Source organism: Sapajus apella, unplaced genomic scaffold (assembly GCF_009761245.1).
Source record: "Sapajus apella isolate SASKATOON/1434 unplaced genomic scaffold, GSC_monkey_1.0 scaffold23, whole genome shotgun sequence".
Lineage (NCBI taxonomy): Eukaryota > Metazoa > Chordata > Mammalia > Primates > Cebidae > Sapajus > Sapajus apella.
In genome coordinates, this window is record NW_022436963.1 from 7,469,961 (window position 1) to 7,493,611 (window position 23,651).

A 23,651-nucleotide genomic window follows, 5' to 3' on the forward strand; every position below is an offset into this window, starting at 1 on the left:
GTATTATTTCTGAGATCTCTACTCTGTTCTATTGGTCCATGTGTCTATTTTGGTACTCGTACCATGCTGTATTGGTTACAGTGCCCTTTTAGTATAGTTTGAAGTCAGGTAGCACGATGCCTCTAGCTTTGTTCTTTTTGTTTAGGACTGTCTTGGCTACATGGGTTTTTTTGTTGTTCCATATGAATTTTAAAATATTTTTTCTAGTTCTGTGAGGAATATCAACTGTAGTTTGATGGAAATAGCACTAAATCTATAAATTACTTTGGGCAGTATGGCCATTTTCACAATATTGATTCTTCCTATCCATAAGGATAGAATATTTTTCCATTTGTTTGTGTCCTCTCCTATTCCCTTGAGCAGTGGTTTATAGTTCTCCTTGAAGAGGTCCTTCACATCCCTTGTTAGCTGTTTCCTAGGTATTTTATTCTCTTTGTAGCAATTGTGAATGGAAGTCCATTCATGGCTCTCTGCTTAGGAATGCTTGTGATTTTTGCACATTGATTTTGTATCCTGAGACTTTGCTGAAGTTGCTTATCAGCATAAGGGGCTTTGGAACTGAGATGATGGGGTTTTCTAGATACAGGATCATATCACCTGCAAACAGAGACAATTTGACTTCCTCACTTCCTATTTGAATACCCTTTCTTTCTTTCTCTTGCCTGATTGCCGCAGTCAGAACTTCCAATACTATGTTGAATAGGAATGGTGAGAGACGCATCCTTGTCTTGTGCCAGTTTTCAAAGGGAATGCTTCCAACTTTTGCCAACTCAGTATGACATTGGCTGTGGGTTTGTCATAAATAGCTCATTATTTTGAGATATGTTCCAACAATACCTAGTTTATTGAGACTTTTTAATGAAGGGATTTTGAATTTTATCAAAGGCCTTTTTTGCATCTATTGAGACTATCATGTGGTTTTTATCCTTGGTTCTGTTTATGTGATGAATTACGTTTATTGATTTGTCTATGTTGAACCAGCCTTACACACCAATGAGGAAGCCAACTTGATTATGGTGAATAAGCTTTTTGATGTGCTGCTGGATTCAATTTATCAATATATTATTGAGGATTTTCACACTGATATTCATCAGGGATATTGGCCTCAATATTTTTGTTGTTGTTGTCTCTCTTCCAGATTTTGGTATCAGGATGATGCTGGCCTCATAAAATGAGTTAGGGTGAAGTCCTTTTTTGTTTGTTTATTTTATGTAAGCACTTTTAAAAATTTATTTATTATACTGTAAGTTCTGGGGTACATGTGCAGATCATGCAGGTTTGTTACGTAGGTATACACATGCCATGCTAGTGGTTTGCTGCATCCATCACCCCATCATCTTCCTTTTCAATTGTTTGGAATAGTTTCAGAGGTAATAGTACCTACCAGCTCTTGTTTGTACCTCTGGTAGAATTCGGCTGTGAATCCTTCTGCTCCTGGGCTTTTTTTGGTTGGGAGGCTATTAATCGCTGCCTCAATTTCAGAACTTGTCATTGGTCTATTCAACTGTTTCCTGGTTTAGTCTTGGGAAGGTGTATGGTTCAAGAATTTATCCATTTATTCTAGATTTTCTAGTTTACTTGCATAGAGGTGTTGGTAAGTATTCTCTGATGGTAGTTTGTATTTCTGTGGGGTCAGATTTAATATCCCCTTTATCATTTTTATTGTGTCTATTTTATTATTCTCTTTTTTCTTCTTTATTAGTTTAGCTAGTAGTCTTTTATTTATTTTAAAAACAACAGCTACTGGATTCATTGAGGTTTTTGAAGAATTTTTCATGTCTCTATCTCCTTCAGTTCTGATCTGATATTAGTTATTTCCCATCTTCTGCTAGCTTTTGGATTTGTTTGCTCTTGCTTCTCTAGATCTTTTAGTTGTGATGTAAGGGTGCCAATCTGAGATCTTTCTAGCTTTCTGATGTTGGCATTTAATGCTATAAATTTCCCACTTAACACCACTTTAGCTGCATTCTAGAGATTCTGGTACATTGTCTCTTTGTTCTCATTAGTTTCAAAGAACTTCTGGATTTCTGCATTAATTTCATCATTTACCCAGGAGTCATTCAGGGGCAGGTTGTTCAATTTCCATGTAGTTATGTGGTTTTGAGTGAGTTTCTTAATCTTTAGTTCTAACTTGATTGCACTGTGGTCTGAGAGGATGTTATTATTTCAGGTCTTTTGCATTTGCTGAGGATTGTTTTACTTCCAATTATGTGATCAATTTTAGAGTAAGTGCCATGTGGCACTGAGAAGAATGTATATTCTGTTGTTTTGGGGTGGAGAGTTCTGTAGATGTCTATCAGATCCACTTGATCTAGAGCTGAGTTCAAGTCCTACATATCCTTGTTAATTTATCATCTCAATGATCTGTCTAATGTTGACAGCCAGGTGTTTAAGTCTCCCACTATTATTGTGAGGGAAGACTCCCATTATTTCTAGGCTGAACAGTCAAGGTATTGGAAACTGCTTTAGTTACTAGTGGTGCCATTTTAGTGGACCAGCAGCATTCCTTGCTAGTATCCTGTGAACTCTACTACGGTTTACTTGCCTCTGAATTTCTGTGAGAGGTTTGAGAACTCTGAAAAGTTAATTTAATATGTACCTATATCAATTTTCTATTGTTGTGTGACAAAATGTACCAAGTTAGTATCCATTTATTAATTCACAGTTGTGTAAGTCAGAAGTCTGGCAAGGTGTGGCTGGGGTCTCTGCCTAGGATATTACAAGGGTGAAATCAAGGTGTCAGCCAGATAAGCATTTGTTTGGAGGCTCTGAGGAAAAATTCACCTCCAAGTCCATAATTTTCATAGTCTTGGGCATTATTCAGGACACGTACAACAGGGAAGTAGGAAATCTGAGGGGTCCATCTTAGAATTCTACCTACCACAGTACTTTTGTTAGAGTTATAAGTGACTTTTATAAACCATAATTGTATTATCTAAGGACTGATTATATGTGGGTGCTATTGCTGGTTCTCAAAAATCAGCAATCTAAAAAGGAGGTATGATAAAAATGTTATAAAGGCCCAAATTGCTGTCTGTATTGTGTCATTAATTTAGAATACAGTTTCTATGAAAACAGTCTGTTTAAAGCAGTTACATATTTTAGTCTGCAAAAGTTGTGGTATAATCAGGTAAGTATAAAGGAAAAAATACTGGCAATGAGACTGCAGTATCAGAACAGTAGAAAGATGCTATTACCCACAATAACTGTGAAGCGATATGCCCCACAAGAGCACATTACCCTTACTTTACATTTATTTTTAATGGAAACTAAGACATGTATTATAGATGTTTTGAATCATGGACTTCCCTTACAATATAACATGATACATGCTAACATAGATAGGTGTAAAACTCTTCACAGCAAAGCAGAGTCCATTGGCAACAAAAGATAAGTTAAAAAAAGACAGAAAATTGTCCTTCCCACATAAATAAGGTTAATTTAAATCAAATGGCCTGGGAGTATGTAGGAAGAAAAACAGAATCATCTGCAGGCTGAAATATGTAAAGGCTTAACCGCCTGTAATCCCATTTTGAAAACTAAAAGCAATAGCTGGCAGCTTGGATTGACAGATGTGTCAAGATGCCCGTACCTGTTAAGGTAGCAGCCATGATTAGAACACTCTGGGCATTTTTATTTTAAATCTTCAAGGAATTTTTCAGGTAATTATAAACTTTAAAAAAAAAATCTATCATAGTGAAACTAGTATAGAATATGAGGTCTTAACCCAGAAACAAATATTTACTTAAAAGAGTATTTCTCTCCCCTGGGTGGGATCAGCTTTTTCATTGAATGAGAATCAATTCTCAGCATGATCTGGCCCTGAACTGTATTTTTAAATAACACTGGTTATTGCTATTGCCACTTGCAACTCACAAGGGACTAGAAGAGAACATTTATAGTATAGAAGTCAAAGAGACTCTCAAACTTTAATTATAAAATATATTTGATCACTAGAAGATGTAAAGAATAGAAAAACTCCCAAATGTGAAATCTGTTTCCTAACTGGGCCAAACAAGTGTGGTCCAGCTATATTAAATTACTTCTAATTCCACCAAACGCACTATGCTGACTCTTCCTGCCAAATCTTTGCAAATGCTATTCTAGCTTTGATTGGACAACAACTCCTAGTCCCTCATCTCTCAATTTTGTCATCAACTTTTCCAGGAAGTCTTCCTTGTTCATCCCACTCCCCTGGCTAGGGGATGTGCCCTTCCTATGTATAGCGTACCTGGTTGATATAGCACACATCATACACAGCCCTGTAATTGCCTATTTAGTAATTTTATTCATGAGTGTGAGCTCTCAGAGGGCAGAAAATACACCTTCTTAAATAGCATATGTATCTCCAGTACCTGTGAGGCAGCCAGCTCATTACAGATGCTGAACTTGGTTTGTTGGATGGCTGGACAGAAGAAGGGCAGGCAAGCAAACGGGCCAGACTAGGACAATGGTGCCCAAGGCCTCATATGCCATAGGGGCATGGAAAGAAGGAAAGAAAAGGTGTAATCAGATTCAGACACTTTAGTACAGCCCAGACTCTGTCACTAATTAGCTCCACGACCCTGCACAAATCACATCATCTGTCAGGTACTCTTTATTTGAGTGGAGAAATGAAGAGGTTGGACTAGGAGGCTCCATCAGGTCTCTTCCAAGTTTACTGTTATCTCATTTCTTCCTGTCTTCAAGTCTGTCCAGTCTTCATCAGCATAACCAAAGTTACATGTCTTTTAAAATCAAATAATATTGGGTTGTGTACACTAGAGCCCAAGGGGAAAAAAAATGAAGCTATGTGAAGACAGTGCCTATAGATGCTGAATGAATGCATGAATGAATGAGCAGACTTCCCTAAATCTCTTTAATTGTTCCATTACAACATGAATTTTTCTAGCTTTGGTTGCTTTGATGTCATCTCTAGGAGAAGGACAATTTTAAATCCCTTAGAAGAAAAGCAATATATACGAAAGAGGAGGCTACTAAATTTGTTGCTTCACAAAGAAGCTTGGTTTTACCAAGGAAGCAACAATCTCTATTCAAAAGACACGAAGCACACACAGAGTGACTTCTGAATATCACTTCATTGGAGCAAAATGGACTTCTGACCAACAGGATCAATCAATTGATTAAAGTCACCAAGATGTTTTTTCCCTAGACCATCAACAAATAATTCCAGTCAAGTGTAGCAGCCATGTACTCTTGGTGATTATTTGTCCTGTGGAATTTAATTAGCACTAGAACCCTTGGCATCGCCTTCACACATGATGAAGATACACTGTATTGGATGTGAGGGTGATCTGGCTGCAACATCTCTCACCCCATTGATCACCAGGGTTGATTCTGCTGATCTGGGTAGTTAGGTAGGTGTCCCCTTCCACCCTCACCACTCGATGTGCATCCCTCCCAAAGCTATGTGCTTGGACAAAGAGGACAATCATCCCAACAGAGGAGGACTAATCTTCAGTCAAGGGTATACGAGTAGCTGCACTCCCCTGTTAGAACTTCCAAACAAGCTGTCAAGACACACTGTATTAAAGGATGCAAGAGCAAAGATTCTTCTCAGGTCCCATGACATACTGCTACCTTACCAACACAAAATACATATAAATAACTTTCTGTGTAATACATTAAGTTAGAGTTTTGTTATATTTTCCAAGAAAGACTGTTCAAAAGAAAGTTGGCAAATCACAAACACTAACCTGGATTATACTTTTTAATTGCTAATTTTTAGGCACTGTATTAGTTAAATCTATATTCAATCTACATTGAACAGATTTTTTACCCTATCCCAAATGACTAGATCAAACGTATGAAAAGATATATTTAATGTGAATATAGTAATCAGATTTTCAATCCAAAAGGTTGATAAAATAAAGTTCTTTTATTTTTAGTCAGAAAAAAAATTTGTCAGAAAGGTCACTATTTTGCAAATGATCGGAATGCTGGTATTTAGCCAAAGAAATTTAAACTGGGTTTTATCTGCTGGGTAAGCTATCTCTGTTCTATCTAAGTCAGATGCTTTATTCCTATTACATGTTCCCTATACTACTCCTGACTAGCACTCCCCCAACAAATTAGTTGATAACATGATAAGAATGGTCAGATCAGTTTTAATAATTGAAACAATTTTCAGGGTTCAAGAATGTCGTATACACTCATATTTATGAGTATAGATTGCTATATGTGAACATTATTAGACAGAAATAGTAACAGTCCAAACATCATACACACACATGTGCGTGCGCGCGCGCGCGCGCACACACACACACACACACACACACACGACATTCAACTCTATAAGCTGACTAAAATAATGCCAGAGAAAAAGCGCAGGTAAAAATGTTATGCATTTTAACTGATACAATACTGAAAGGTGGGAGAAGGATCTGTTATGCTAAGTAAAAACTGTTTTTAAAAAATGCTACTTCAAGGATGGGGGCCTAGAGAACCAAGATCAGTAGTGATCCATACACAAGACCAGGGCTTCTCTGGATGATTATTTATTGGGGGGCAGGGGTCTCCTCTGCATATTAGGACATTTAGCAGCACCCCTGGACTAGACTCTACCCACGAGATGCTTGTAGCATCCTCCCAGTTATAGCAACCCGACATATCTCCAGACATTAGCAAATGTTCCCGGGCAGTAGGGAGGTTCTAAGCCTCCATTACAGCCCCTGGTTAAGAACGTCTGCCTTAGATCCATGGCCACCCTAGTTGCGATCCAGCCCCTGGGATACCAGGCTAGTTCCTGACTTCAGATACAAAGTGAGCTTGCCTACCCCAAGGAGGTTAGACCTAAGGTAAACAGCTCACTGCAAAGTGGAGCAGCTTCCTAGGCCGCTTCCTCTCTGGACTTGGCAAGGAATGAGGACCCTCCCAACTTAAAAGTTCACCTTTAACTAGTCCAGGAAAGCTGCTTCCATGTCTCAGAAAATCTTCTGAGGTCTCAGTCCTTTAAGCCAACAACCGAATGAAAGTGAAACTACCATCAGAGCAAACACGTCGATCCTTTAAAAATGAGGCAGCAAAACATTAGAATGCTACTTAAAGAGTCTCTGGGGGAAGAAAAATTGAACAGATATTGAAAGTCACCATAATCTTTCTTTTTTCTACATATAACTTATGGTATTTTTAAATACATGCCTGGTGTTATATTTTATTAATGTAATTCATTCCCTACTTTTTTTAGTATATTATTTAGTGGCCGCATCTCTGCTGGTTTTGTCCTAAAAAGAGGCACTCTTATATATCAACCTCAGGTATGTTGCTCAAATTGTAGTTTAGCTAATCCCTAAAACTTAATGACCCCACTTGTCTCATGAGGGAGGTAGGGTCATAAACTAGAAAAAACACCAGAATAGTATGGTGGTTAAGAATAGCTCCATCCCTTTCCTGTCCCGTCACTCTGAACAAGTTCCTCTCTAAACCACAGTCTCTCATTTTTGTTATTGCATTTTAGGTTTTGGGGTACACATGGAGAACATGTGAGATTTTTGCATAGGTACACACATGGCAGTGTGGTTTGCTGCCTTCCTCCCCATCACCTATATCTGGCATTTCTCCCCATGTTATCCCTCCCCAATTCCCCACCCCCCGCTGTCCCTCCCCTATTTCCTCCCCACAGACCTCAGTGTGTGATGCTCCCCTCCCTGTGTCCACGTGTTCTCATTGTTCAACATCTGCCTATGAGTGAGAACATACAGTGTTTGATTTTCTATTCTTGTGTCAGTTTACTGAGAATGAGTCTCTCATTTTAAAAGTCAGGATTATGATAGTGCCTATAAGCCATTAGGTCTGTCATGAGAACACATAATCTAAGGACGCAAATGACCTAGCATAGTGTCTGTTATACAGTAAGGGTTCAACAAATAGTATATAATCATTTTATTATAAAAATAATTATTTCCATAGTCATAATTGGAAATGACCACATGTAACCAGAAATTTCATTGTATCACTCTCACAAAATATCACCTTCCTAACAATCCAATAAATTAGACAGAAGTGAGAACTAGAGAAGGAAGCATTCTCTTTGCAGAGTAAGATGACATTCTCTGTAAATGCCACATTTCTTTCTATTAAAAAGGAAAATGAAGGTAGAGTGGTGAAACGCCCTTACTCAAACCTTCATTCCTTTTTACCTTCCTGGGGTAATAGAACCAAGGCTGGAGGTGTGAGGTGTGGGTAGAGCAACAGCCTTTCCTCATCTGTGTTTTATTATTCATGGAATGGTTCCATCTTGCAGCCTACACAGAACATATTGTGCTGGGAACAAGAGTGGGTTTGACATTTCACTGGGGCAAATGACTCTCCTCAGAGCTAACGATATTCTTGGGTGAGAAGTAGATCTCAAAGCAATTTCTCCTCTCCCAAGTTCTCTCTCATTGAGAATTTGCTGAGCTCATTTATTCACTCAATGTATATTGAACAAGGAGCATCACATCCCAAGAATTTTGCCAGAAGCTGGGAGTATCTTGATGATTATGGTTGGGGTGCTCAAGCCCTGAGAGGGAAGCCAACACTCACCAATGGGGTGCATAGTTCCAAACTGAGCCAAGAAATAGTTCTCTATGAGTATGAAACCTCCTTCAGGCTGCAGTGTCAGCAATGACTTCCATGAGTAAGTGACACAAAAACTGAGCAGAAAGCTTAAGTGTAAAACTTAGAGTCACATTTCTCAGGCTCTTGTAAAGGGAGGGTCTGGTTAGACCCTGCCAATGAGAGTCGGTTGTGTGAAGTTTGAAGCTCTGTCCCAGGACTTAGACTCTTGACTGACAGTGTAATGTGCAGGCAGAGGAAAGAGGGTGAGAGAGAGCAGCTGTCAGCAGAAAAGACAGCTAACCAGAGACTCCTGGTTATAAAATCATGGTGGTGCTTGCCTTCTCTTGGTCTCTTAGAGCTGTCCTGGTTCTTGATCATCCACCATCTGGTTCTAAAGACAAGATACTGGGACCTTGGATATTCTTACAAAAAATTCCCTTTTGCTTAAGGTAGCCAGAAGTGGCTTCTGCTGTTTGCAACCATCAAGTGGTTTCCTTCTAGTAACATACCATATGTTGTTCTCCACTGCACTTATATTTAGGATTATGCATGTCTGTCTCCCCAACTAGCCTGTCAGTTTTTTGAGGACTGGAGATTGTCTTATTTCTCCCCAAACCTCCAGGACCTAGAGTGGTGACTGACTGACACATAGGAAACACTCAGTAAATGTGAAATGAATATGATTTTGCACATGTTCAAAAAATTAGGAAGTTTGCCAATAATAAGTATAAAAGTTCAACTAGATGTTTAAACACTGAGAAAGAGCTCAATTGAGTCAAAAAGTCCTCCATACTTTACCTCAATTTTACACTAACATGGAAATCTCTATGTTCTGCATCTATCTTCTCAGGTATTACTTTAAAAAAACAATAATAAATCTCATGAAGAAACTCAGTACTCCCACAGCGTCCTTACCCCTGAGGCTATCATCATTCAGAATTTTCACCACCATACTTCCAAATAGGTAGAATAAAGTTGCTGAAGTGGGAAGGTCTGTATACACTACTCCCAGGAGCCAACTCCATTCACCCCTCTGCCATTTCCAACCCACAGGGCAATCCACAAAGTTCAGTAGGCAGCCAGTGAACTTGGCTTCCAGAGAGATCACCATCTGTTTTTCTACCTCTAATAAATAAAGTACCTCTGCTCTATAAATTCACATTGCTTGTGGGACTAAGGCCTAGAATGAAAATGGAGATAGAATTTGTGTCCAATGTTAATGGGTTTTAAAAAAATTTTCGTGGGTAGGAAGTTTACGGTGTAAGAATGTATGCGCTGCATAAGTCTGAATTTGATCGGGTTCGAATAATGCTACCATGTCCTAAAACCCTGGGCATTATACACTTTCCAAATGTACAGTGTCATCAAGGTTTTATGACATTTCCTACAAAAATTCAATAGTCAGGTAGCACTTCATCAGTTACAGTTTAAATTCAGGTTTGGGAACAGAAAACTATGGCTGCAGCATGAAAACCGTTCCACTCTTCTGATTTCGGTGTCATAGCCCCACGGGAATATTCCACTAAACACTTCTACATGTGCATTTTTGTGCCCTACTAAGAGAACTCCATATCTTGGAATTGCAGAGTAAAGCCAAAGTATGATAGTAGGGCCAAAAATCCACTCTAGATGATCTCTGTCTTCCTACAAAAGCTTCATCAGAGATGCTTCTTCACCTGGGGTTTTCTGTTTATTCAGTCTCACTTCCTTCTTCAAGTGACGAAATGCTTAGAGCATCATGTCCATGCCTGTCTACATGGCTTACGGAGCACACAAGACTTCTGAGGCCCAGAGCTCTGAAGGCAAAGCTGACAGATATGAAATGCAAGCCTAGCTTTGCCAGGTTAAATGTGGCCAGGAAAGGAGCATACCTAGTTCTACTGGCATGAAAACGGAGTTGCAAAAGAGTCTATGAGAAAGAAATATTAAGTAATACTGCATATTTGACATTGACATGATCTTATTCTTCCATGCCAACATACCCTAATCCAAAGCTTATGCTATTCCAATCCAAACCTGCCCTAAAACAGCCAATTACACTGAATGTAGTTTAAGCTCCAAGGAGTCTCCAGACTTAAAGACAATGTTTCATTAGCACATTCGTTTTTGTATTATTTATACATTTTGAGTCAGTTTCTAAATCATATGCATCACTTCTCTAGGGATTACTTCTCTTTCACACTGCAGGTTTAATAGAGCTCCTGTGGCTTTGCTATTTTGCCAGTGATTTTATTTCCTCCCCAAATGTATCAGTAAACTTGGTTTAAAAACCTGAAGCTGAGCAACCTCTCCAAATAAACATGAAACATTTCCAAACCCATTATCTACATGACTTAAACAAGTGATATCACAATCATGTTGCCAAAAGGGGCCATAATATATAACTGGCTTTGCTCTAGAACTTCCAAACTAGTTCCCAAATTTTGAGTCTGGCTGTGGAGGAAAGTTTAAAATTCTGCAAAATATTTGCATTGGCAAAAGTGGTCATTTGCCACTTATTCATTGAAAGTGTCATCCCAAAATATTCACTGAGAAAACTGTTATCATTTATTCCTCAAGAATGAATGCACTTAGTCTCAACTCCTGACAAAAAGAACAAGTGTGATATTTTTCCTCAATTCACTCTCACGCCTGGTGTCATCATAAAAAGTGAAATCAAAAGAAAAATGAGGCTTATTCTCTTAATTTACATTATTTTATTATATATTCCAAAAGACAAAAAATACTTTTATCTAGGCCATGTGACCTGAGGCAAGCTTACCATAAGCCTCAATATTCCTCAATTCCTTAGATTAATAATTGAGCCCATCTCCCCAGGTAGTGGTCATGAGTAAGTAAACAGTGTTTGTAACAAGCACTATTTACGTGAGTAAACACAGTATCCAGCATACAGTGCTCAATATAAGTAAGTTCAATAAATGTAAACTTTTGTTATTATTTGCAGCTGGAGATTTAAATGAAAAATGAAAAATCTTCTTTTGAATCCTTAGAACATGCTCCCAGACCTGCTACTATCTCTGTGTTATTCCCACCTACACTAGACAGCCCCTTTGATTCAAGGATCCTTAATAATCTCTGCTCAGCTCTCTTCTAAATTTCTGTATCAGTTAGCTTGTGCTGCAAGAGGAGGATCCAATGACCATGACCTTGTCCATGAAGATCTCTACTTACCATCTACAAGTGATATCATAATCATATTGGTGGAAGGGGCCATAATGTACAACTGGCTTTGTTCTAGAACTCCCAAACTAGTTCCCAAACTTTTGAGCCTGGCTGTGGAGGAAAGTTTAAAATTCTGCAAAATTTGTTCATGAAGATCTCTATAGAAATGAATTAATAATACAATTCATCAAATCACCAACATCCTGAGCAGTGTCTCTACTTTTAACTCTTTGGTAAAGTCTCTATGATTTAGTTTAAATCTAACTTTGTTTTTAAAATGTGATAGGCACTATTCTGTACATGAATGTACCATTTAGGTTCTGGCTGACCCTAACAGAACAGGAAGAGACTAACTGGCTCTCAGAATTTAAGAAAGACTAGAGAACTCACTATTGAAAAGTCAAAAGCATGGGCAATATCCTAATAGTTATTAGAATGGATTGATAATCTCATCACAGCCTCTGCACTGAAACAAATGAATGCCAAGTGTTGTCATCATCTTCGCATGGCTCTGTCCTTGAATCAAATTCACAGGAATGAGTCTCTTGGCAGCAGGGGGTGAGCATGTAATCTAACCTTGGCCCATCAAATGCTCCTACCCAAGATTTTAACTCTGGAGCAAGTTCATTTATTCATTCATTCAACAAATATTAAGCATTTAGTACCTTTTGGGTACTAAAGATATGGGGAAAAAGTCTGTCCTTTTGGAATTTATATTCTGGTAATATGAATGAACTATATATATATGTATATTTAAATATATATATTTATATATTTAATATACATTTAGATCAAATATACACACACACACACACACACACACACACACACACACACACACATATTTGTCAGATGGTAAAGAGTTCTACTTAAAACGATAAAACTGGATGAGAGAAGACAAAGGGCAGGAATGTGGGTGGTTATGCGATTTTATGTAGAATGGACAAAAAAGGCCTGTAACAAAGCGCGATTTGAACAGAGATCTGAAAGAAGCAAAGGCTTGAGCCATGTGGCTATTTCGAGCAGTTCTGTCAATAGGAACATAATGTGAGTCACATAGGTAATTTTAAGCTTTCTAGTAATCACACTAAAAAAGTAAAAAAAAAAAAAAAAAAAAAAAGGTGAAATTCATTTTCATATTTTACCTGATATGTCCAAAATATTTTCAACATATAATCAATATAAAAAATTACTCATGAGAGATCTTTCATTTTTTCATAGTAAGTCTTCCAAATCTGATGTGCACTTCACACCTGCAGCACATCTCAGTCAAGGCCTTAATCGCTGCTTGTGGCTCATGCCTACCATAATGGGCAGCACTGGTGCAGAATGAGAGTGTCCCCGTAAAGACTACAACAAATGCCAAGTACCAAGAGAGCATGCCTGACGTGTCTGCAGAAGAGCACAAAGTGATTGATGTAATGTGAGCAAAGGAGAAGGCGGTGAGACAGGAGGCCAGACTGGCCAGAGGCAGCCCAATCCTGCAGGGTGTCCTGGGCCCTTACAAGGACTTCCACTGTTACTCTGAGTGATGATGGAAGCCAATGGTAGTGGGGACAGCTCCATGGGCCTCTGACCTGTGCAGCTGCACAGGACCTCATGCTTGGTTTAATGCTCTGATGTTACTATCCTGAAATTCTCAATTTTGGGACAGGGGCTTCACATTTACATTACGCAATGGATGCTCCCCCCCACACACAAATTATGTAACTGGTTGTGACTGGAGAGTTTTGATCAGAGACTGACATGAACTGTTTTATGCTTTACATGGATTAATCCAGTTTCTGTGTTAAGAATAGGCTGTAGGAAACATGAGGGTGAATGCAAGAAAAACACCTGAAATGCTGTTGATCAACGCTAGGTGAGAAACAATGACAGCAGGTGACACCAAGAGCAGGGGCCAGTTACTTCCATTTGCTGCAGCCACAGCAGAGCACCTGGCAACATGCCTGTGGAGAGCAGCATCCAGGCCAGGGGCTCCTGCTGCCCACCACTGATTTCCACCTTGTTTCCACTCTGGTCACCTGTTCATCTGAGAGCCATGTATCTTCCCAACACATTTTCTTTTTTTTTTAAAGAACAGCCATTGGTTTCTCTTCTCACCTCTCCTTTTACTAAGAGAGGGCAGGATACTCAATGGTCCCACTAAAACTATATACAGTAGCAAATAGGATTTCTCCAAAAGAAAATCAGGGTATTATCACAAAATCAGAGTCCCCTATAAGGGAGAAAATGAGCTGCTAAAGGAAGGAAAGGTCCTAATGAGGTCGAGCATCTTCTGTGTTACATCACTGTGGCTGGAAATTATTATACATTCTTTCCATTGCATTCAATTAAGTAATGGGTATAAAACATTACCCCTGCCTCCCAAAAATCTACATGGGCTTCACAGGACAGGATCTACTACAATTTATGTGAATATAAAATGTATCTAAATACATTCAGGACCCACAAAATACTTTGCTAACTCTCAGTAAGGAAACAGAAAAAAATTAACTTTGGGGACCTTTTGTTTTTTAGATTTGTATCTAAATTTGTACAATTATCTCTATGTTTAAGCTGGCGAATAAAAAATAATAATCACTGTTTAGTTTCTAAGTAATCAAATAGAAAATTCATTAGGCGATGCTAAATACTGACATAACACAACTACCAGTAAGTGAAATACCAGTATGAAAATCAGCCTATACTTCCTAATCTAAAATTCATAAAAGATTGCATATTTGCCATGTGCTCAAAGTTTTTCTAAAATGACAAAACATGGATGATACCCCACTTGAAGGGCTTATGTCAGCTACTCACCTTTTTCTGAAGAACATTAATTTTTCTTTCCTTCACTTCTAACATATCTTTCATGTCACGAATCTCACCGGCCAGTGTCCCCTTCTCTTCTGTGAGGTCCTGCAGCTGTTTTGTTTTTTTATTGAGGAAAGATTCTTTTTCTTCCAGTCGTAATCTCAGTGCATCTACCTAAATTAGGAAAAAGACAGAAGGTTGTGATTTCACTAAAAGGTCATCAATAGCCATCAGTCCCGCCCTTGGAGCGGGGAGGGCAGCAGCAAGTTTCCTGAGCAAGACACAATGGAACCACTGCTCATGGCACCCCACTGCCCTGAATTTTAACAGCCTACATCCTTCTTAAAGCCTTGTTGTCTGTACATCTCAATAGTGACACTTTTAAAAAATAAGCTTTCTATGAAATAAGACATTATGAAATAGTAGTAGGTTTCTATGTTTGTTTCCCCTCTTATGGGAAACAACATGTTTGCTTAAGCTGGGAAACAAAGCACATCAATATTGCCACGTCTCTGAGAGCCCAGGGAGGGTAAAATACTGCTCAAGCTTTGCAGTATCCTCCAGGAATACGGAGAACACAATGAGCCATGCCATGGACATCTGGAGGAACAAGATTGACATGTAGAGAAACACTCCTAAATTAGAAAAATACATGTTGCCAAGAGGACACTCATGCTACCAGAGGAAGAAAATAAGATAGAAATGAAACACCCATTCTCCAGCCTCATGAAAGACTGCTTTCCAAATACTTAAAAAAAAAAAAAAAAAAAGATAAAGCATACAAAAAAATTTCCCCTTTGTAGCTCAGCTCTAACATTTAAAAACATATAATACCTGCTTTTCAAATGTTAATTTAAAAAAAAGAAAATATAAGTTTTATTTTTTAAATTTAACATTCTGAAGACCATGCACAAAGAAAGGTCTATTTCTATACTACTCAGACTAGACTATAGAAAAAAATCACTGGAGTTGTTAAAAAAAAAAAAAAAAAGAGACAACAAAAAGAATATGAAGACCATTAGAATGTCATTTTAATTTACTGTAGCCTTTTAAAATTGTAGTTTTTTGATATACAACACCATATTTGCAACTGTGTTTATAAATGTACACTAATCGAGTCTTAAAATGCAACTATGTCAAACATTTTATTTGAAGAATCATTGTCCTTAATTATTGACAGTGACAGACTATGAGATTTCCAAGGTACTTCTTCTCAACTAAACTATAACATTCAATATGTTACTCCTAAGACATTTACTTTTTTTAATTGGATGTACATTAAAAAAAAGATTAGGAACCTTTGCCACAATTATTTTGCTGCCACTTCAGCAGATACTACTGTTACAGTCTGAATGTGCTGCTCGAAATTCATAAGTTGAAATCAAATCCCAAATACAATAATATTAAAAGGTAGGGTCTTTAGGAGGTGATTGGGTCATGAGGGCAAAGTACATCATGAATGGGACTAATTCCTTTGTAAAAGAAGCCCAAAGGGGTTCATTCACCCCTTCCACCATGTGAGAACACAGCAAGATGGCACCATATCTGAAGCATTGATTGATCCCTCATCAGACAAGAAATCTGCTGGTGCCTTGATCTTGGATTTTCCAGGCTCTACAACTGTAAGATATACATTTCTGTTGTTTATAAGCCACCCAGTCTCGGTACTTTGTTCTAGCAGCCTGAATGAACTAAGACAACCACCATGATTTATTTTTTTCTGGATTATTAAAGACACCTTAACATGTGATCATATGTCAAAGCCAGGGTTAGAACCATCCAGGAACTAACACTTCAAGGATCAGTCCTGATCCCTTTGGGAAGGAATGTATGAAGTAACTCTTTGTTAGTATCGTTGATGTGGGAAAGGAATATACTATGTTCAATACAACAAATCAAAATTAAATAAGATCATATAGAATAGGGGTCCCCAACCCTCAGACCAGTTCCGGTCCAAGGCCTGTTAGGAACCAGGCTGCACAGCAGGAGTTGAGTGTCAGTCAAGCATTACCACCTGAGTGCTGCCTCCTGCCACATCAGCAGTGGCATTAGATTTTCATAGAATCTAATGAGCTAGCTCTCTCACATGTGCAGTTCACAAGAGTGTTCATGCTCCTATGACAGTCTAATGCCTGATGATCTGGTTTGGAACAGTTTCATTCCAAAACCATCCCTGACGCCCCACACCTCCTCATCTGTGGAAAAGATGTCTTCCACAAAACCAGTCCCTGGTGCCAAAAAGGCTGGGGACTGCTGATATAGGGAATCTAAAGGACATGTCCACAAAATGATTTTTATAGAGATGCCCATACCAGCATTGTTCATAATGGATCACACAGGGAATAATACAAATGTCTATCAGCAAATGACAGGATAAATAAAATGGTGGTATATTTATATGGAATGCTATCTATCCATAAAAAGCAGTGAACTGCAGACGCACACAATAACAAAAGTGAATCTCAAAATCATACTGAGTGAAAGAATCTAGAGGATTTATTGCATGATTGTGTTTCCACTTCTGTGAAATTCTAAAGGAGGTGAAACTAATCTGTGGTGACAGAAGTGAAAGCAACAGTTGCCTGGGGTGGAAGGTGGGAAGGGCTGATTATAAAGGGACAGGAGGTATTTTTTGTCCTCTAAATTGATTAGGGAGAGTGGAGAACCGTTACATGGTGTACAGAATTGTCAAAACTGATTTAACTGTATAGTTTAATAATTTATACTTTGACAGTTATAATTTATATTTTAATGAATTTGAAAAATATATGAATATACAACTAAGAATTAACAAACATCTTACAACAATGTCTTTCATGAAAGAGAGAGGTCAAAACAAAACACCAACGTGGAAACTAAATTACCTTATAACTGGGAGAATGAAGTAGGGGTTAGATAAGGTTCACATGGGTAATGAGGTATCGGGGTGATGGAAGGGTTTATTCATCACCTTCCACAGCAGGAACATAACAGATAGTAGCTACACCAGCAATCAGGAAGTAGACAAGCAAGCACATTATTAAGAGATATCAAAATAATGAAACAAGAAGAGTTAAAAGAGTTTGTCTTGGGGAAGAAAAAAATGAAAGTAGAGGATTGCTATATCTCATAACAAAAATTTTCAAACATTTTGCTTCCTTATCCTATAGGCAAGCAAAATTTGAATGGAAAGAAAAAAGACAAAAGAAATCAAAAACAAAAATGATACAAGAATGCCATTAGAAACCAGTAGAAGATATGCAAATAGCCAACAAACATATGAAAAAATACTCAACAACACTAATCGCCAGGGAAATGCAAATTAAAACCACAGTGAGATACCACCTCATCCCAGCCAGAATGACTATTATTGAGAAGTCAAAAAAACAATAGATGTTGGCATGGATGTGGTGAAAAGGGAAGGCTTATACACTGCTGGTGAGAATGCAAATTAGTAAAATTACTACAAGCTATATGGAAAACAATATGGAGATTTCTCAAATAACTAAAAGTCAGTCTACTATTCAATCCCGCTACTGGGTATCTACCCAAAAGGAAAGACGTCATTACATCAAAAAGATACCTATATGTGTATGTTTATCACAACACAATTCACAATTGCAAATATATGGAATCAACTTAAGTGACTATCAAAGAATGAGTAGATAAAAGTAATATATATACACATATATAGTATATTTATAGCTGAGTATTCATATATATGAATATATATATGTGTGTGTATATATATATATACATACATATGTATATATATACACATCTATATATAATTGTATATGTGTGTGTGTGTGTGTGTGTGTGTATATATATATATATATATATACACACAATTATTTGGTGTCAAGAGGCAGAGAAAAATATTCCATATACCCAACATGGCAGGAGGGAGCCCCTGCCAGCTGGGTATTCACATATATATGAATAAAAAAAGAATGAAATAATGTCTTCTGTAACAACCTGGCTGGAACTTCAGGCCATCATTCCATGTGAAGTAACTCAGCAATAGAAACCCAAATAATACATGTTCTCACTTGTAAGTGGGAGCTAAGCTCTGGGTACACAGAGGCATGTGGAGTGGTATAATGGACACTGGAGACTCCGAAGCAGGAAGGGTGTCAGGAGGATGAGGAATAAAAAACTACCTGCTGGGTGCAAGTACACTACTCAGGTGATGGGTACACTAAAATCCCAGACTTCACCACTATACAATTTATCCATGTAACCAAAAACTACCTATACTCCTAAAGATACTGAAATTTAAAAATTAAAATAAAGAAAAGTTCAGGGCAGCAGAGGGTGACATTTGAAAGAAAAAAAAAGAAGCCAATAGGAACAATAGAAAGAGGACACTTAGGTTTTTAGGACTCGTTCTGCTTTTATCTGACTGAGAGGATCGGGGCAGATAACTCTCACTTCCCCTGCCCTATCCTTCCAGCCTCAGTTTCTCCATCTATAAAACCAAGAGGTGTGAATAAATCATACCTGACATCTTAGGATTTTTAAAAGCAGGAATCCATTTTTGGTAGAATGCATCAGGGAAGGATGATGATATTAGAGATGAAGAACAATTATTGGAGTAGAATATCCTCTTCTAAAGGTCAAAGGTGACAGGGAGGTGGGGGAGTAGAGAGTTTTTGCAGTTTCTGCTCCAGTGAAAAGGATGAAGCTGACTGGGAGGTCCCAGTAGGGGAAAGGGTGATCACAAAGCCCCCAAGCCCTAGTGGACCTGACTGCATTACAAGAAAGGGTGGACATTCTGTGACTGGAGAGGAGAATGACAGATTCTTCAAATATCTGATAGCTGTGCCCCTTCTCACATAATGGCCAGAAAGATATAGGGCCTTGGAAGGTGGAGGGGTACTCATGTCCTAGGGATCTTCCCCTTCCTAAATGAAAATTCATGCCAGGTGCACTAAAGATGAAGCATCCCAGATTCTCATATGGCTCATCTTTGTTTAAAGTTACCTTCATCTATCAACCTGGCATAACACCACTACTTCTTTTTGGGTTTTCATTATATCTGGTGAAAAAATATGATTTTGAGTTTATGCATAAAGCATAGGCATTTGGTGGATGATTGGAAAATTGGCAGAATATGCTAAGCACTCTGGATTATGGCAGTGGTTATAAAGGGGTTACAATCCATTGTAGATATTTGCACATGGGCTTACTGGGACTCAGTGTGATTCTGAGAAGAAACACATGACTGAGGTCCCATTTGCTCTGCATCCTACCTATCAAAGCTGGATGGTCTATATCTGGACCAAAGGAAATGCCTAATATCCAAACCATGATATAAATAAATTATAATATGGGAGGTAGTGAGTGGTGCTGGAGACAGTTTAGAAAAAGACATTCTGTTATGATGAGAGAGAGAGTCAAGGGCTCTAAAATTATTTGGTGTTGAGTGAAGAGGCACAGAAAAATATTCCATATACCCAAACATTTTAACTTTTATGTCTCTACCTGATGTTGGAACACAATCTAGACTTCAAGGCTTAACGTTTATAGCACCTTCTTGCCATGTGTGATCTATCAGTGTCCTGTCGCATCTTCCCAAGCCCAGAAGAGATAAAAAGCAACCCTAGCCATAAGAATATTTCTCCAGGAACAAAATGGAGAGTGAGGATGGTTGTGATCAGCACGTTACTCACAACCCCTAAACTCAACATGGCAGGAGGGAGCCTGTGCCAGCTGATGTCTTCTGTTTGCAGGTTTATTTTCCATGCACCGGAAAGTGTGTACTTAACTTCAAAGGAATTTGGGTCATGCATTTCAATCACCTTCACTCTGCCTTTAGAGCTTTGCACTAAAAATGGGCTTGAGGGTCTTCTTTTCTTTTTAAGATGAAACTTTGACATGAATCGCAGGCAATTCACAACCAACATTAGCCCAGTGTGCACTAAGCAAGTATGACATCATTTTTAGAGTCAAATATGAACTTCCAGATGGTGCAAAACCACAAGCAGGCACACAAGTCTTTGGACGCACTGAAGTTTAAATACAGGGAAGATAAGGCAAGAAATAATACATTCTATTAAAAATTAGAATGTCTAGTTCCAGACTGGGTATCAATGAGTGAAATTAAGTTCCCCTCTCTAATATTCTGACTCCATTCAACAGAGTACATCATTTAAAACAGAATCTGAAAAGCCTGAAGTCTAGATTATACTCCAACATCAGGTAGAGACATAAAGTTAAAATGTTTGGGTATATGGAATACCTTTCTCTGCCTCTTCACTCAACACCAAATAATTTTAAGAGCCCTTGACTCTCTCTCTTAAACTTTGGCAGTTGACTCAATAATAAAACTTGGCAAAGCAAAGAGCACCATCATTTCCCAGAAAAACAAAAGAAAATTAGAACTGTATGATATAGTCAGTGCACAAAGACCCAGAAGGTTGAATTTCCAATTTTTACATTTGACTTAACCACATGGGAACTAGTCATCTAATGTTAAAACTAGGACAATCTTTCCATTTTAGGAGAACTGCTCATTTCCTTTTGATCCATTTGTGTGTGTGTGTGTGTGTGTGTGTGTGTGTGTGTGTGTGTGTAAGAGCATGTGACATATGAAAATTTAACCTTTTATCTGGCAGTATAAAATATAAAACATTTGTTATCACTTCAGTTCCAGGTAATAACTTGAAAGAAAAGAACCATGGCAATGAAATTGGCAAAAGTTGCCAAAATCAGAGTTAAACATTATTAATCTTCATGTCAGCACCCAGGAATTATAACCAGTTCCAACGCTGAGGTATGTTTCTAGAAGTTCTATACATAATACACTCGACCTTTCTGCCGTATTTTATGTGCGCCTTCAGAAACAGTTTCAATGTTGTGACAAAACACTAAGTGCTACTTGATGCGCCATAAATAATTTCTAAAAATCAAATGGTTCAGTTCTATCTTAAAATGACTACAGCAACACTTGAGAGGAAAAAAAAAAAAACCAAAACACTTGAGGGAGAAAAAGGGGCCACTTGAACATTTTCACAGGTTAAATACTACTTGCTTGACAATGCTTCAAGAATTGAATAAACAGGCTATCACAAAGAAAAACTTTAAAAGAAAATAAAACTAGAACACTCACAAAAGCTCCCAGTATAGTTTTATTTCACATTCAAAGCTTCATTTGTTTGTTTTTCCTAATTGTAGACTTAAGGGTGTATTTGAATTTGATTCAACTTGCAATGATTCAAACAGGAGAAGTTGGGAAGTATGCATAATGTACACAGCCTCCAAAGACACAAATACTAAAAATAACCTAAAATCTAAAACTTGCTTAGTAGTAACCAATAGTTCTCACTCACATCCACTCTCCTTTCCTCCTGAACACAGGAAAGATCACACTTCTCAGGCACCTTTTAGGAAGATGAAGCCCTGTGTTTTCTTTAGGAAATGAAAGCAGAAGTGAGGTACATCACTTCCTGTCTGTTCCATACCACGCTCCTCTTCTTCCTCAGAGATCTTAGAGGCCACATTTCCCAGATGGTGGAGACACAAGATGGCAGAACCTCCCTAAGTCTAGATCCTCAAATGGCTGAAAAACAAGCTCTCCCCTGAATCCTCAATCCTCAAAATGGGTTGGACTTACAGTATGATGTGTTAACTTAGAAATTATGATAATAAACTCCCATAGTTTTGCTGCAAAGTAGGCACCTTAAGACTAAAACTTTTTTTTTGTCTTAGAGATTGTCATGAATCTAAAGAAATAGGGCCATGGTACCTCCTCCCACTCTTTCTGTACATAGGACCTTCTATTTCCCTTCTCCTTTCATCCCAAATCCAAAGAAAGGGAAAAAATGACAGACGGCCAAAGACAGAGCTAAAAGGAAGGAGCCGTAGAACCTTGGCGGAGTAGACACAGGGGTTAAAGATCAAGGCCTTGGGAAGAAGAGAGAGAGAGAGAGACTGAGGAGAAAAGATCCCCTTAAGCTCACCAGCTTGAGTTTCAGTTTGGATAGACAAGCGGCTCAAGTGGATAACTCTGTTTTGCAACATCCTTTGCAATGCAAATATATATGTTCAACTAACTCATAACAATGACCTTCCAATTGTCACGAACATTTCTAAGGTGTTACAAGGAAAACAGGGATAATAACAGTACCCCCTTCACTGAGTTATTTTGAGTATTAAATAACACATGTAGAGCACTTAGCACAGTACCTGGCACCTAGAAACCCTCAATAAATTTTTGCTATTGTTATTATACTTTATTATTCTACTTTCCACAGCTTCTAATTCAGTGATTTATATACTGCAAGAATGCAATAAAGGTTGCTGATCAACAGCCCTCAGGAAGAGTGGAGAACCAGCAAATAAGGTTTTGTGCTCTAACATGTACTGAGGCACTATATTGTTTGACATTTACTTAAAAATACTTCAGCATACACTATGGTATGTGCGCAGTGTGGAGGGGCGCATGGGTGGGTGAATGGATGGGTGTATTACCCAGCTGGGAGTAACTAAGTCCTCCAGAGTTAGTTAATTAGCTATGAAAGACTCTAATTAAAAGCTAACATTCAAGAGTCTGCTACCAAAAATACCTCAATATTCTTCATATTTGATGGACAACTGAAAATTGTCAATTAACATAATTGATGTGAGGAGTGATTTCTTCCTAGCAAAGGAATGGTATTTGAGATCTATGCATTGGCTATAAATGTTGTACAGGCATGTCCGCTTTTCCAAGAGCAAGATTTAAGACAGTGTGTCCAAAATAATTATGATGCAAGCCACATCTGTACTTTTACATTTTTTAATAGCCACATTTAAAAAGTAAAAGGGAACAGGTGAAATTAATTTTAATAAAATAATTTACTATACCTAAAATATTATTACTCAACCTGTAATCAATAGGAAAATATTGGGATATTTTACATTTTTGTATTGTCTTCAAAATCCACCTTTTTTTTTACACTTTTGTCACATCTCAATGAGGATTAGCCATATTTCAGGTGCTCCAATAGCCACATGTGGCTCATGGATACCATATTGGACAGTGAAGGTCTATGACTCTAGTAAGCCCAAATGTTTCAATCCTTGGAATAGAATCCTACCTAGGCTTAGAACTTCAATCTCCCTTGTGTCTCGATGATTCAGGGAGGATTTTGGCCCAAAAGCAAATGCAAGATTGTCTGTGCCTTTTCACA

At 38.0% G+C, this 23,651-nt stretch overlaps 1 protein-coding gene across 25 annotated transcripts in view; it reads right to left on the reverse strand.

Annotated features, from left to right (window-relative positions):
* ERC2 (ELKS/RAB6-interacting/CAST family member 2) overlaps positions 1-23,651 on the reverse strand; it is a 951,823-nt gene that overhangs the window by 550,259 nt on the left and 377,913 nt on the right. For all 25 annotated transcript variants that reach the window (XR_004272356.1, XR_004272355.1, XM_032289536.1 and 22 more), the window contains one exon: positions 14,503-14,670. Coding sequence is in view for 23 of the 25 variants with exons in the window: in XM_032289536.1 (XP_032145427.1) it covers positions 14,503-14,670 (168 nt within the window). In the remaining 2 variants the exon portion in view is untranslated. The remainder of the gene's footprint in view (positions 1-14,502; positions 14,671-23,651) is intronic.